The following is a 16,320-nucleotide window of genomic DNA, read 5'->3' as shown; positions in this document are numbered from 1 at the left end:
AATCTAACCACCAACTTTTCTTTATATACGGCAATTATCCTTGTTAGGCGCCCCGCGCCCCGCGCTCCGCCCCCGCCCAGCCCGCCAATGGCGCACCGCCCTCAGGCACTGCTGCCATGGCGACGGTGCCACGCCGGCGAATGAGAACCAGGGACGCCCCAGCAGGCACCGCCAACCACCGCGCGCCCCCGCGCCGGCCCGGGGGGACGGGAGGCACCGCTGCACCAATCCCAGGCCGAGTGCCGCCCTCGCGCTGACGTCACCATGCCGTGCAGTGCCGTCCTGCCGCTGCTGCTGCTGCTGCTGCCGCCGCCACCACCACCACCACCACCACCACTCTCACGCTGCCCTGCCTATGTGTGTGTGTGTGTGTGTGCGCGCATGTGTGTGCATGTGTGTGTCTGTGTGTGTGTGTGTGTGTGTCTCGCCTCCTCCCCTGTGTGTGTGTGTGTGTGTGTGGTGCGGGCGGTGGTGGCATGCGGGAAGGGGGGCGGGCGAGGGGCGGGCAGGGGAGGGAGGGAAGGGAGAGGCGCAGGGCCGCCCCACCCCCCTGCCCAGTGTCATTATCTTGTTAAACTGCCATTACTGGGCTATTGTGGCCTTGCCCTGCCGCACCCTGCCTCACCCTGCCTCACCCTGCCTGTACCCTGCATCACTCTGTCTGCACCCTGCCTGCACCCTGCCTGTACCCTGCCTCACCCTGCATCACCCTGGCTCACCCTGCATCACCCTGGCTGTACCCTGCCTGTACCCTGCCTCACCCTGTCTCACCGTGCCTCATCCCGCCTCACCTTGCTTGTACCCTGACTCATCCTACCTCACCCTACATGTACCCTTCCTCACCCTGCTTCACCCTGCCTCACCCTTTCGCATCCTGCCTCACCATGCTTCACCGTGCCTCACCTGTCACCCTGTCTCACCCTGCCTCATCCTTCCTTACCTTTACATCATTAAGGATCCATTTTTTAATCACCCTGCCTCATCCTAAAAAGTTCTACCTCACTCTGCAGCACCCTGTCATGTCCTACCTCACCCTTTCTCACCCTGTCTTCATCTTTCCTCACTCTAGAACATACAACCTCACCCTGGCTATACCACCACGTCTTACCTCACCCTGCCTCACCCTGACTAACCCTGCCTCACTCTGTTTCACCCTACAACACCCTAACTTCTCCCTGTCTCACTGTAACTAATCCTGCCTCTCTTTAATTCACCCTGCTTCACCCTACCTTCATCTTACCTCACCCTCCCTCACCCTAACTTACCCCTCCCTTCACCCTACCTCACCCTACTGACCCTGTCCACTCTGATTGGCCATACATCACCCTACCTTCACCCTGCAACACCCTGCCTCACCCTAATTAACCCTACTTCACTGTATCTTCACCCTGCCACCACCACCAACAACAACAACAATAACAACAACACCAGCACCACCACCACCACCACCACAAACACACAATGCTCTGTCACCACCGCCGCCGCCGCCACCACCACCACCACCACCACCACCACCACCATTCACCACACTACTGCGTCACCACCACAATGACCACTTGTTTTATAGCATCTTTTAGTGGATCGTGAGAGAGAAATTAAAGCGAGAGAGAGAGAGAGAGAGGGATAGAGAAAGAGAAAGCATGAATGAGTGTGTGTGTGTGTGTGTGTGTGTGTGTGATTCTACGTGTATATATGCATGTGTCCTAGAGAGAGAGAGAGAGAGAGAGAGAGAGAGAGAGAGAGAGAGAGAGTATTTTTATCAATCTCTCTTTCAACTCATTCAAATATTTTTTTTTCTTAACTTATTAACTCAATTATCAGTTTCAGGTGAGGGTTCGTAGTGAACGGACGTGTTTAGTGAGCAGTGAGCTGACGGTAACATAGCTGGCTAGTGTAGACATGGCGCCTTGTGTTGCTGAGTCGTCTGGTTGTGTTAGTTCTCCTGTTCTCGAGGCCTTCGCTGCGAACGTCTCAGAGGTGCAGGCTGAGTTCCATCGAAGGATCTCGGAGGTGCAGGCTGAGTTCTGTGAGAGGATCTCAGCACTTATAGAAGGGTCGTGCCCCACCGTCACCCTACCTAGTAAGGCGACAGAGGAGCTGTGGTAGGTTGTGTGCAGGGACGCCAAGAGGCTGAAGGTCCTCAGGGCGCCTTGCGTGGAGACAAAGAATCCCTTCAATGTGCTGGAAGAAGTGAAGGAGGAGGAGGTGGACAGGGCGGGAGGAGACGAGGAGGGGGCAGACCTAGTTACCCTGCCCCGAGGTAGAGTGCTTGTGCCTGGTGTTAGTCAGGTTAGGCACTTAGATAGTGCGTTCTGTGCTAGGGATAGGAAGCGTAGGTCGAGGGTGTGTTTGCCGGGGCCCGGGATAGGGAAGGTAGCTGATAGGCTAGACACGTGCTTGGAAAAAGATGGGACCAAGCCCATTGTTTTCTCAGTGCAGGAGGGAATGACCTTGGTAAGGTCAGGAGTGAGGAGCTGTTCGGGAGGTTTCGACAGGCTTTGGACAGGATTAGGGACAAGGGAGGGATCCCTGTGGTGTGTGGTGTCTTGCCGAGGAGGGGAGGAGGGGAGTAGGTGCTGAGTGGCTGTCCAGGGCTGTTACAGTGAATCACAGGTTTGCGAATCATTGTAAAAGTAATGGATGGACGTTCATCGACAACTGGCACCTCTTCTATGGCAGGGACACCTTGTACGCCAGCGATGGAGTGCACTCATCACGCCAGGGTGAGGCGAGGAAAGCTATGGGCAATTATGAATTAAAGGTAGCCAGCCAGGCGAAGACGGACCCCCAAAGGATTTTATCAGGTATATAGGACGAAGAATAAGGATACTATAGGTCCATTAAAGGCAGCAGATGGGGAGCTGGTTAGTTCTGGGGAGAAGATTAGTAAAATTCTGAATGAGCATTTTTAACTGTCTTCACCCAGGAAAACATGCCAGGTAGTGAACAGATGAGAATGAGAAGCTGACATATTTCCATAACTAAGGAGATAGTGGAACAGGAGATAGATTGGCTAAAAAAGTTCAAGACACCAGGACCAGATGAAATATGTCCCAGAGTACTCAAGGAATGCAAAAAGGTTATTAGTGAGCCGTTAGTTTCTGTCTTTAGGAAATCGCTTGAGTCGGGTGAGGTAGCAGTAATGTGGAGGCAGGCTAATGTAGTACCCATCTTTAAGAAAGGAGATAAAACTTTAGCGTCTAACTATAGACCTGTTAGCTTAACTTCAGTTGTAGGTAAAATATTACAGTCAATAATAGCGAGGAACATTAGGGAACATTTAGACAAACATAACTTGATAAATCAGTCACAGCATGGCTTCACGAAGGGGAAGTCTTGCCTGACGAACTTGTTAAGTTTTTACAGTAAAGTGTACGAGGCAGTAGATAATGGTGATAGTTATGATATCTTATATCTGGACTTTAGTAAAGCATTTGACAAGGTATCCCATCAGAAGCTCCTGAGAAAGGTTAGGGCACACGGGATAGATGGGAGGGTGTTAGGCTGGATAAGGTCATGGCTAAGCGACAGGCGACAGAGTTGTAATAAACGGCTCGAAATCCGAGTGGGGTCATGTAATTAGTGGGGTGCCACAGGGATCAGTATTAGGGCCATTGTTGTTTTTAATATATATCAATGACTTGGATAGTGGAATTAGTAGTGATGTTAGTAAATCTGCGGATGACACAAAGATAGGTAGATTAATTAGGTCAGAATCGGATGCCATCGCCTTGCAGGCAGATTTAGATAAGATGAATGAATGGGTGAACAAATGACAAATGTAGTTTAACATCAACAAATGCAAAGTACTTAGCGTAGGTAGAGGAAACCCACACAGTAGGTACACAATAAACAACCAAACTCTGGTAGGTACAGGGTACGGAAATAATTTAGGAGTTATAGTTAGCTCTGAACTCCGTCTAGGAAAGCACTGCATAGAGGCCAGAAACAGGGCAAATAGGGTACCAGGATTCATTTTTAGCAGTATTAAAAGTAGAAGGCCCGAAGTAATATTAAAGTTATACTTGGCGCTGGTCAGACCTCATCTAGACTACGCTGTGCAGCTCTGCTCCCCACATTACAGGAAAGATATAGGTCTATTAGAATCAGTACAGAGGAGAATGACTCAAAGGATACAGGGGATGAGGAGTATTCCTTACGAGGCGAGACTGAAGCTGTTAAATTTACATTCTTTAGAGAGACGTAGGTTAAGAGGGGACCTGACAGAAGTCTTCAAGTGGTATAAGGGTTATAACAAGGGGGATGTAAGCAAAATTCTTAGGATCAGCAACCAGGGTAGAAAACGAAATAACGGGTTCAAGCTTGAAAAATTTAGGTTTAGGAAAGAGATAGGAAGAAATTGGTTCTCAAATAGAGTGGTAGATGAGTGGAAGGGACTCAGTAATCATGTTAGTTAGTTAGTTGTTAGTGCTGAGACATAGGGAGCTTTAAGACAAGATTAGACATGTTTATGGATGGGGATGATAGGTGGAAATAGGTAGGCATATTTCATAGAGGCACTGCCACGTGTAGGCCTGGTGGCTTCTTGCAGCTTCCCTTATTTCTTTTGTTCTTGTGTTGTTTTCTTTTCCCTTTATTTTTTTTCCAATATTCTCATTTTCCTCATCATTTCTTTTCTTTTATATATATATTTTTTTTTTTTTTTTTTCTTTGCAGTATTTTTTCTTTACAAATTACTGTCATCTTTTTTTTTCTTTTTTTCTTTTTCTTTGTTTCATTCTCTCTTTCTTTTCTCTCATAATATTTTCTTTCCTTGTTTTTCCCCCTCCAATATTTTTTTTTCCTCTTTTATTTCTTGACCAATATTTTTTTTCTCTTTTTCCCTCTCAATAATTTTATTTTTCATTTCTCTTTCTCTCTTTTTATTTCATTTCTCTCTTTCATTTTTTTTCCTTTCTTAGATTTTCTTCTTTCTTCTTTTCCTTTACAATTTTTTTTCTCTTTCTCTTTTTCTCTTTTCACGACTTTTTCTTTTTTTTCTTTTCTAAGTTTTCCTCCTCTTTCCTTTTTCCTTCTTACTCATTCCAATATTTTCCCCTCTCTTCTTTCCCTTTTCTCTTTCCTTCTTTTTTTTCATTCTATTTTCTTATTTTTCTCTTTCATTCTCTCTTTTTCAATATTTCCTTTTGTCTTATTTTCGTTTTTCTGTTTCTCTTTTTTTTCTTTTTTCTTTTTATCTTTATTTATCTTTATTTTTTCTTCTTTATCTTTATTTTTTCTTCTTTTCTTTTCTTTTTCATTATTTTCCTTTTGGTTTCTTTTTTTCTTTCTTTTTTCTCCTTTTTTTTCTTTTACAATATTTTCTTTTATTTCTATTCTTGTTTTCCTCTTTTTCTTCTTCTTCTTCTTCTTTTGTTTTCCTCTTTATTTCCCTTCGCAATATTCTCCTTTGTCTTCCTTTCCTTCTCTTTTCTTTTTTTCTTTTCTTTTCCTCTACTTTTCCTTTCCTTCTCTTTTTCTTTTTATTTCCTTCTTTCCCGTTTACAATATTTTCTTTTTTCTCTTCTTGTTTTCCTCTTTTTTTATTTTCTTCTCTTTATTTTCCTCTATTTCCCTACGCAATATTTTAACCCGTTTTCTTTTCTTTCTCTTTTCTTTCTCTTTCTCTCTTTTTCTTGCCTCCTTTCTCTTCTACAATATTTCCTTCTCTTCCTCTTTTATTTCCTCCTTTTTTTCAGCTTCCTTCCCTCTTCCTCTTTTCTCATTTATAATATATTTTACTTTTCAATACTTTTCTTAGTGTCTGCCTACTTAAACACACTTAAATGACACAAACTTACTTTACACCTAAGTCAAGTTGTAAGTAAGACCAGATTTAAGTAGCAGTCACGTTGATTAAAGTATTCTAAGTGTTGTATTATGAAGTAAGTGAATTTTGAAAGTACGGAAAAGATTGTGAAAAGATGAAGTTATTTTGATTTTTTTTTTTCAATTTTTTTTAAGTTTCTAAGTCATTTTATTTATTCATTTATTCATTTATTTATTTTTTGAGTAAGATTCATTATTTGTAAGTGTGAAGGAAATGGAAATATTACTACAAATTATTTTTTTTTACAAGTTACTTAAATTTAAAGTGAACTGAAAAATTAATGTACTTTTTTTTTGAATTTCCAAGTAAAAAAAAATAAATCAATACTAGAGAGAGAGAGAGAGAGAGAGAGAGAGAGAGAGAGAGAGAGAGAGTCGATTTTGTACAGTCAGTGTGTGTGTGTGTTATGAAGAGAGAGGGAGAGAGAGGGAGAGGGAGAGAAGTTATGCGGGAGATAAGAAGAGAGAGAGAGGGAGAGAGAAGAGGAGGGAGAGTGATGGAGGAATCTAATGTGAGAGAGAGAGAGAGAGAGAGAGAGAGAGAGAGAGAGAGAGAGAGAGAGAGAGAGAGAGAGAGAGAGAGAGAGAGAGAGAGAACAAATGAACTGAAAGAAAATAAACAAAGAAGGAAAGAAAGAAAGAGAGAGAGAGAAAAAGAAAGAGAGGGTGAAAGACAAGTAACACTATCATATTAGATTCTTGGAAGAGAGAGAGAGAGAGAGAGAGAGAGAGAGAGAGAGAGAGAGAGAGAGAGAGAGAGAGAGAGAGAGAGAGAGAGAGACAGCTGTCCTTGTACCCTTCTCTCACTCCCCTCTCCCTATTCTCTCTCTCTCTCTCTCTCTCTCTCTCTCTCTCTCTCTCTCTGTCCGTTAGACCAATTTTTTCCTTCCGTATTTCTCCATTTCCTCCTCCTCTTCCTCCTCCTCCTCCTCCTCCTCCTCCTCCTCCTCCTTCTCCTCCTCCTCCTCTTCCTCCTCCTCCTCCTCGTCGTCTTCCTCTTCTTTCACAACATAATAATTTCCTTTTTACGCCTCCCTCTCTCTCTCTCTCTCTCTCTCTCTCTCTCTCTCTCTCTCTCTCTCTCTCTCTCTCTCTCTCTCTCATGCCTGTCTTCCTCCTCCCTCCATTTCCTTTACTCTCCCTCTCTCTCCCTCTCCCTCTCTCTCCCTCTCCCTCTCTCTCCCTCTCCCTCTCTCTCCCATATATCGTATAACATTTAATCAGTTTTTAAGTTGGCGTCCCGCAGGGTTCCCAGGGCAGTCACGTGACCACGCCCGCATGCACGCCCATCTACACGCGGCCGCCCGCACGCACACACCCACACGCACACGCACACACACACGCACACAAACGTACACGCCTTCATTCATGGGGTTCTGGAGTTATGTACACACACACACACGCACACACATATGTACACGAATTAGATGAAGTGAATAATGAGGGTGTTTAGAGAGAGAGAGAGAGAGAGAGAGAGAGAGAGAGAGAGAGAGAGAGAGAGAGAGAGAGAGAGAGAATATTGTTATTTTCATCTTGCTTAGAAGGAAGGAAGGAAGAGAGAAGGAATAAAAGAAGGACGAGAGAGAGAGAGAGAGAGAGAGAGAGAGAGAGAGAGAGAGAGAGAGAGAGAGAGAGAGAGAGAGAGAGAGAGAATGTGTATCCGTCTTGCCATCTGTATGTCTGTCTGTCTGTCTGTCCGCCCGCCATTTTGCTCGCTATGTGTGTGTGTGTGTGTGTGTGTGTGTGTGTGTACCCATGCACTATGTCCCCCGTGGCTCCGAAAACCCCAGTGTTACCCCCCAGCCCCTCCCACAGTGTCACCCCAGACTCTCCCCCAGGGCCACTCCACACCCCCCCCCCCGTGGTCAGACAGCTTTCCTTACCCCTGGCCACGAAATATTTAAGGTTGGTGCCCCGGTGTGTCCCCATAGGCCTTATAAATTGCCTAGGCCTTCCCATGGTGCCTCAGAACCCGTGGTGAGAGAATAGGATTGCAGGAACACAGGGGTTGGTGCAGGGAGACATTAGGACTACACGTGGAAGGCCCTGTATGGAGGAGGAGGAGGAGGAGGAGGAGGAGGAGGAGGAGGAGGAGGAGAAGGAGGAGATAGGGAAAAGGTTGAGATAAGGAGAAGGAGGAGAGGATAAGGAGTAGGAGGAGATAAGAAGAAGGAGAAGGAGAAAGAGGAGAAGGAGGAGGAGAAGAAGAATATTTCCACCACCAAGAAGAGGAGGAGGAGGAAGAAGAATAAAAACAAGAAGAACAAGAACAAGAAGATAAGAACATAACACGCACACACACCCTCTCTCTCTCTCTCTCTCTCTCTCTCTCTCTCTCTCTCTCTCTCTCTCTCTCTCTCTCTCTCTCTGATACCTCTAAAATTCAGCCAGTGTTGTATTAATGGAGATAATCACGGGAGATAGTAAGTGTGAATGTGAGTTAGCTCAATGAGAGAGAGAGAGAGAGAGAGAGAGAGAGAGAGAGAGAGAGAGAGAGAGAGAGAGAGAGAGAGAGAGAGAGAGAGAGAGAGAGAGACAGCCTATACAATTTATATATATATACACACAAAATGGAAAATTATAAACACACACACGCACACACGCATACACGCATACACGCATACACGCATACACACATACACGCATACACACACACACACACACACACACACACACACACACACACACACACACACACAACATTCATGAAGGAGGAAAAGAAAAAAAAAGTGAAAGAAAAAACAGGAAAAAACAAACAAATGACCAAAAATTCAAGAGAGAGAGAGAGAGAGAGAGAGAGAGAGAGAGAGAGAGAGAGAGAGGGTAGCCAGCACTCACTCTCAATCAAGCTCTATTAAAGTCATTCGCCATGGAGGTCCCCGCACCCTCTCTCTCTCTCTCTCTCTCTCTCTCTCTCTCTCTCTCTCTCTCTCTCTCTCTTGGATTCTTTTGCATTTTTCTACTATTTTTAAGTTGATTTTCTTTTTTTCTTCTTTTTTCCTTTTCTTCCTCTTCTTCTTCATCCTCTTCTTCCTTCTTCCTTTTTATCTTCTTCAAATCCTCCTCCTCCTCTTCCTTCAATTTTTTCTTCCTCTCTTTCTTCTTTTTCTTCTCATAATTCATCTTTTTTACCTAATCCTTCTTCTCTTCTTTCCCTTCTTCTTCTTCTTCTTCTTCTTCTTCTTCTTCTTCTTCTTCTTCTTCTTCTTCTTCTTCTTCTTCTTCTTCTTCTTCTTCTTCTTCTTCTTCTTCTTCTTCTTCTTCTTCTTCTTCTTCTTCTTCTTCTTCTTCTTCTTCTTCTTCTTCTTCTTCTTCTTCTTCTTCTTCTTCTTCTTCTTCTTCTTCTTCTTCTTCTTCTTCTTCTTCTTCTTCTTCTTCTTCTTCTTCTTCTTCTTCTTCTTCTTCTTCTTCTTCTTCTTCTTCTTCTTCTTCTTCTTCTTCTTCTTCTTCTTCTTCTTCTTCTTCTTCTTCTTCTTCTTCTTCTTCTTCTTCTTCTTCTTCTTCTTCTTCTTCTTCTTCTTCTTCTTCTTCTTCTTCTTCTTCTTCTTCTTCTTCTTCTTCTTCTTCTTCTTCTTCTTCTTCTTCTTCTTCTTCTTCTTCTTCTTCTTCTTCTTCTTCTTCTTCTTCTTCTTCTTCTTCTTCTTCTTCTTCTTCTTCTTCTTCTTCTTCTTCTTCTTCTTCTTCTTCTTCTTCTTCTTCTTCTTCTTCTTCTTCTTCTTCTTCTTCTTCTTCTTCTTCTTCTTCTTCTTCTTCTTCTTCTTCTTCTTCTTCTTCTTCTTCTTCTTCTTCTTCTTCTTCTTCTTCTTCTTCTTCTTCTTCTTCTTCTTCTTCTTCTTCTTCTTCTTCTTCTTCTTCTTCTTCTTCTTCTTCTTCTTCTTCTTCTTCTTCTTCTTCTTCTTCTTCTTCTTCTTCTTCTTCTTCTTCTTCTTCTTCTTCTTCTTCTTCTTCTTCTTCTTCTTCTTCTTCTTCTTCTTCTTCTTCTTCTTCTTCTTCTTCTTCTTCTTCTTCTTCTTCTTCTTCTTCTTCTTCTTCTTCTTCTTCTTCTTCTTCTTCTTCTTCTTCTTCTTCTTCTTCTTCTTCTTCTTCTTCTTCTTCTTCTTCTTCTTCTTCTTCTTCTTCTTCTTCTTCTTCTTCTTCTTCTTCTTCTTCTTCTTCTTCTTCTTCTTCTTCTTCTTCTTCTTCTTCTTCTTCTTCTTCTTCTTCTTCTTCTTCTTCTTCTTCTTCTTCTTCTTCTTCTTCTTCTTCTTCTTCTTCTTCTTCTTCTTCTTCTTCTTCTTCTTCTTCTTCTTCTTCTTCTTCTTCTTCTTCTTCTTCTTCTTCTTCTTCTTCTTCTTCTTCTTCTTCTTCTTCTTCTTCTTCTTCTTCTTCTTCTTCTTCTTCTTCTTCTTCTTCTTCTTCTTCTTCTTCTTCTTCTTCTTCTTCTTCTTCTTCTTCTTCTTCTTCTTCTTCTTCTTCTTCTTCTTCTTCTTCTTCTTCTTCTTCTTCTTCTTCTTCTTCTTCTTCTTCTTCTTCTTCTTCTTCTTCTTCTTCTTCTTCTTCTTCTTCTTCTTCTTCTTCTTCTTCTTCTTCTTCTTCTTCTTCTTCTTCTTCTTCTTCTTCTTCTTCTTCTTCTTCTTCTTCTTCTTCTTCTTCTTCTTCTTCTTCTTCTTCTTCTTCTTCTTCTTCTTCTTCTTCTTCTTCTTCTTCTTCTTCTTCTTCTTCTTCTTCTTCTTCTTCTTCTTCTTCTTCTTCTTCTTCTTCTTCTTCTTCTTCTTCTTCTTCTTCTTCTTCTTCTTCTTCTTCTTCTTCTTCTTCTTCTTCTTCTTCTTCTTCTTCTTCTTCTTCTTCTTCTTCTTCTTCTTCTTCTTCTTCTTCTTCTTCTTCTTCTTCTTCTTCTTCTTCTTCTTCTTCTTCTTCTTCTTCTTCTTCTTCTTCTTCTTCTTCTTCTTCTTCTTCTTCTTCTTCTTCTTCTTCTTCTTCTTCTTCTTCTAAATCCTCCTTTTCCTTCTTTTTTCTGCTTCTTCCTCTTCCTTCTCCTCTTCTCCTTCTCCTCTTCCTCCTCCTGTTTATTCTCCTTCTCCTTATTCTTCTTCAATTATTCCATTCACGCACTTGACAAATTAAGTAAACTAAGACTTCCTTTATTAAATATTTCTTCTTCTTTGGTTCTTGTCCCTATTATTATTTTTTTCTATCTCTTTCATTTATTCCAGTCTTATTTTCTTTCTTTTTTTTATTTTGTTAGGAATTTACGTCATATTTTTTCTATGTTATTCTATTCTGTCTAGTTATTTTTCGTTATTTTGTTATTTTGTGTGTTTTTTTCCTTATTTCTTTCTTTCTTTCTCTTTATCTTTCTCTCTTTTTATTTTTAGTTGCTTACTGGGAGATATTTTTTGCGTAGCCTCATATTTTTTTTCTTTTTTTTTCAATGTAAGTTTATTTCTTCTCTTTTCTACAATATATTACCTTACTGTTGTTGTTTTTGTTGTTGTTTGTGTTGTTCATTTCACATTCCTTATTCTTCGTTCCTTCATGTATAATCTCTTTTCTCTAGCACGTTATTCTTATTTTTATTTCTATATCTTTTATTTTACCTTTATAACACACTCAATTCTTTTAATTTCTCTACTATTTTTATTTTTTTCTAACATAGCATTATTTTTTCTATTTTTTTCTGTATTTTTAGTTTTTCTGACATCTTTTCTTTGTTATTTTCTATTTTTTTTTCGTTTTTTCCTAACACTATTTTTTCTTATTTTTTTTCTATAATCTTCACTTTTCCTAATACCATCCACTCATTTTTTTTTATATTTTCTTACTTTTCCTAATATATCAGTCTCATTTCTCTCATTTTCTACAATTTTTCACTTTTCCTAACATATCAATCTTATTCTTTCATTTTTCCTGCATGTTTCACTCTCTCCTAACTTAATATATATATATGTTTTTTTATGATATCCTTCTATTTTTTTTTTGACATTTCCAAATATATCAACCTAATCATTCATTTTCTACATTTCTTTTCATTTTTCCATAACATAACACTCGGGTTTTTCCTAATTTCCTATACTTCTTCATATTATTATTATTATTTATTCTTTTTTTTACGGTACAAATATTCATCTACATCTAAATATCCGTCACTTCATAAGCACGCTGAGTTTTCGTTCGTATCTCATCTTATCTGACAGTAAGAGATAATTTCATCAGTTTTTACGTTTCTTGTTTTCTTTATAATTTTTTTTTAAGTCATAGTCGAGGCACAAGAGGCAATGACAGGCTACGTTAATGTACTGCTTGCTAATGTTACTCGTGGATGGATGAAAGGATTAGCGTATTGAGATAAAAGAAACACAGAGCTGGTAGTGGTGGTGGTGATGAAGAAGAAGAAGAAGAAGAAGAAGAAGAAGCAACAGAAGAAGAAGAAGCAACAACAGAAGAAGAAGAAGAAGCAACAGAAGAAGCAACAGCAGAAGAAGAAGAAGCAACAGCAGCAGAAGAAGAAGAAGAAGCAACAGCAGAAGAAGAAGGTGAAGAAGCAACAGCACAAGAAGGTGAAGAAGCAACAGCAGAAGAAGAAGGTGAAGAAGCAACAGCAGAAGAAGGTGAAGAAGCAACAGCAGAAGAAGGTGAAGAAGCAACAGCAGAAGAAGAAGAAGAAGCAACAGCAGAAGAAGAAGAAGCAACAGCAGAAGAAGAAGCAACAGCAGCAACAGCAGAAGAAGAAGAAGAAGAAGAAGAAGAAGAAGAAAAAATGCAACAGCAGCAGCACAACAACAACAACAACAACAACAACAAACACTGCCACCACCACCACCACCACCACCAAACAACAACAACAACAACAACTTAATAATAATAATAATAATAATAATAATAATAATAATAATAATAATAATAATAATAATAACAATAATAACAACAATAATAATAACAATAACAATAATAATTTTCAACATTCCCACTACGTAAGAGTGCACGTCTTTGCCCTTCCCCCTCGCCGCTCCTGGGAATCAATGGGACTCTAGCCTTTATTAATAGTTTGGCTGGGTAATAGGTTTGGAAGGCCCCTTAATATGATTCTATTGAGATACAACCCTTGACAGAAGCACCATTTAATCTTGTTTTATTTCACCCATGTTTGCAAGGGCTCCACAAAAAACGGTATGGTGACGATTTAGACTTTCAGATATTCTTTATAATATTCGAGCCGTCAGTCAGCCATTTTGTTAGCCAGTAAGTCAGTCAGTCAGTCAGTCAGTCAGTCAGTCAACCAGATACTCAGCCAGTCAGTTATCCAGTCAGAAATTTGGTTAACCAGTTCGCCAGCCAGTCAGTCAGCAAGGCAGCCACCCGCCCATCTAACCAGTCAAGTCAGTCAGTCAGTCACTCATTATGCAACTCAGCCAGTCAGGGAGTCGTCAGGGAGCCAGTCAGGGAGTCGTCAGGGAGTCAGTCAGGGAGTCAGTCAGTCGGCATCTTCAAATACTGCGACAATGGGCAAAACAGTCCCCGTAGATTTCATGAAACTTGTCAAATATTATCCGTAGAGTTATTGAAATTTGGCAACCTTTCACCGGAGACTTTTCTGTTGCTAAGAAGGACGCGGGTGGAGGAAAGGTAGATAAAAAGATAGATAGAGGGATGAATGGGTAGATAGACAGATAAATAAATGAATAAATAGATAGATAGATAGATAGACAAACATACGTACTGTAGATAGATAGGTAGATAGATAGCCAGAGAGATAAATAGATAATTTGACAAGCATACTAGTGATAGGTAGATAGGTTGATAAGGAGGTTAAACACATATATACATACATGCATACATACATACATGCATAGATGATATATTGAATAATTCTAGTATATTACGAAGAGAAACACAAAGATTACAATTATCAAACCATTTTCTCGGTCTATTTCCTTCCATTCTTCCTTTTCTCTTCCTTCTCTCTTTCTCCTCTCATATAACTTACATCTCTTCCTTTCTCCTCCTCTGCCTTCATTTTTCCTCTATCTCACAGTTTTTTCCACCATGGTGGAGACAAATTAGATGGACTTGGACGGTTGTGAGAGAGAGAGAGAGAGAGAGAGAGAGAGAGAGAGAGAGAGAGAGAGAGGGGTAGTCTTATGCTTTATATTATATATATATATATATATATATATATATATATATATATATATATATATATATATATATATATATATATATATATATATATATATATATATATATATATATATATATATATATATATATATATATATATATATATATATATATATATATATATATATATATATATATATATATAATAAAGTTAATTCATGAGACTCTAAAGTAGTAAATATTTGTTATTTATTATTTATATACTATTTGATTTATATATTCAAGTTTTCATTGTTATTATTTATGTCGATAATTTAAATCTCTACAGCTTTATCCGGATCTAGCGCCTGAGTCTCTTGTTTTTTATTGTTTAAAAATAAATTTTAAACAGTTAAATTTTTTATGAGAGTTTATTGTACAAATTATTATTTATAATTTATCAATTCAATACATTTATTAAGGTTTACGTATTTATCATTAATGTTGGCAGTTTGCATCACCACAACTCCAGCTGGATCTAATGGCTAAGTGTCTCCTCTTATTATTGTTTACATAGTGGCAGAGGCAGAGAGGCCAGCCTGGATGTGACCTGACCTGCGCCCTGTGACCTGCACGCGCGTCAGGCAGGCAGGATGTGGCAGTGCAGGAAGTGTGGCAGGCCGGTGTTCTTTGGTGAGAGGAGGGAGAAGGAAGTGAGAGGTTGAGAGAGGAGTGCAGGTCGTGTGTTTTTTTTTTTTCGTAGTTTTAGTTTTGGTTTATTTATTTGTGTTCCACGGTGAGGATGAGGGAGAGGAGAGGGGTTGACTCGGGATTCTTTTATTTTTTTTGTTTGTTTATTTTTTGTGTGTCTTTTTGTTTGTTTGTTTGGATAATAATGAAATAACATTGACTTTTCCAACCAAAGTTTGCTTGTCGAAAACTATCTGGCCGGATATCCTATGAGATAGTTACTTTTCTTTACAGTAAAACATTGATACTACTAAATCATATTGGTTATGGAGGCTTTTTTCCTTTTTTGGTATGAATACAATGGTAAAAGGATAATTTACATGATGGGGCCGCGGCCACTGAACAAGACGTCTGCAGTGCCTGGCAGAAGAGTGTTCAGTGGGAGTGTTCTGCCAGGCTGTGTGAGGAAGTGGTGGAGAGTGTTGCAGGGAGTGGAGGGGGTGTGGTGATACAAGGTGACTGTGCTGGCTGCACGGCTCACATGTGGACACACCCACCATGCCATGAACCACTGGTGTCTGTCTCACCTCACTCCATCATTGTGGAGTGTGTCTGGAGGAGTGCAGTCCTCCACACGTCCCCACTTCCCACACCTGTGACGCAAGGTGTGGCATGCCTGGAGTGTGGCCGCCCCAGGGAGACGTGCACTGCCGGGGTGGTGCCTCCAGTGTGGTGCTTGGTGACAGCCTGCCTGAGGTGGAGTGTGTTTGCTGGTCGGCACACGCCCTCACACTCACCGTGAAGGCAGCCATTCCCTCTCCTCAGTGTGTGAAGGGTGTGCTGGTGAGGAGCCGTGTGTCAGCACCGCTGGCGTGGTCCAAGCAGGCTTTATTGGCAACATTTCTGAAGCAACGCTGACAAGACTGCTGCCAGAAAGAGGGGGTGGGGGTGTCTCCTCACCACCGGGGCAGAACACTCCTGCGGTGCCGCCGGGTGGTGACACTGTGTGGGTCGCGGGTGTGCTGTTGTGTCATCAGATAAAGGACAAAGCTTTGCTCTGCCATAAATACTTTACCTTCCTTTAACATAAATATTGATTAAATATTGTGTGTGTTGGTATTGTGGCACCTCAAGCTAAGTGATGACTGGTGCTGTGTTCTTGTACACAACCATTTTACCCAGCTGTGTGTTTCTCTTACCCACCTGGATACTGAATGCTGCAGGACAGTCACCATGCAGCCTGCCACCCATCTGGATGGACAGCCCGGTGCACCACCACTCATCTCCATGAACCAACAATTTATATTAATAAATCAAAGAAAATATGACAATTTTATACAGTTGAAGGACTTGAGGACATTGCAAGCTTAACTTTATGTTGTGCAAAAATTATAATAAGAAATAAGAAATATACATATATGTATGTAGTCACTTTCCATAAATAAGATAATAATAATAATAATAACAATAATAACAAGAATAATAATAATGATAGTAATAATAATAATGATAATAATAATAATAATAGTAATAGATAGATAATTATATACATGTATACTGAGCCACTCTTCATTCCACAGCGGAGCGGAAGCAGTCGCTGGGGTTTGACTGGCACCCAAACTGTCTGCGCTGCGAGGAGTGTGGCAAGCGGCTCAACCCAGGCCAGCACGCCGAGGTGAGGGACACACACGCACACACACACACACACACACACACACACACACA

General features: G+C 40.8%; 1 protein-coding gene across 1 annotated transcript in view; it reads left to right on the top strand.

The window, feature by feature from the left end:
• The first annotated feature begins 14,482 nt into the window (after nt 1–14,482).
• The window catches only part of LOC135095067 (ras association domain-containing protein 6-like), an 8,802-nt gene continuing 6,964 nt past the window's right edge, over nt 14,483–16,320 (top strand). Inside the window, exons 1-2 of the mRNA XM_063995723.1 lie at nt 14,483–14,598; nt 16,176–16,270. Of these exons, the coding sequence (XP_063851793.1) occupies nt 14,559–14,598; nt 16,176–16,270 (135 nt within the window). The 5' untranslated portion in view covers nt 14,483–14,558. The remainder of the gene's footprint in view (nt 14,599–16,175; nt 16,271–16,320) is intronic.

This window comes from Scylla paramamosain, chromosome 47, assembly GCF_035594125.1.
Source record: "Scylla paramamosain isolate STU-SP2022 chromosome 47, ASM3559412v1, whole genome shotgun sequence".
Lineage (NCBI taxonomy): Eukaryota > Metazoa > Arthropoda > Malacostraca > Decapoda > Portunidae > Scylla > Scylla paramamosain.
Note: the sequence above shows the minus strand (reverse complement) of the source record. Positions and strands in the feature narration are given on the sequence as shown.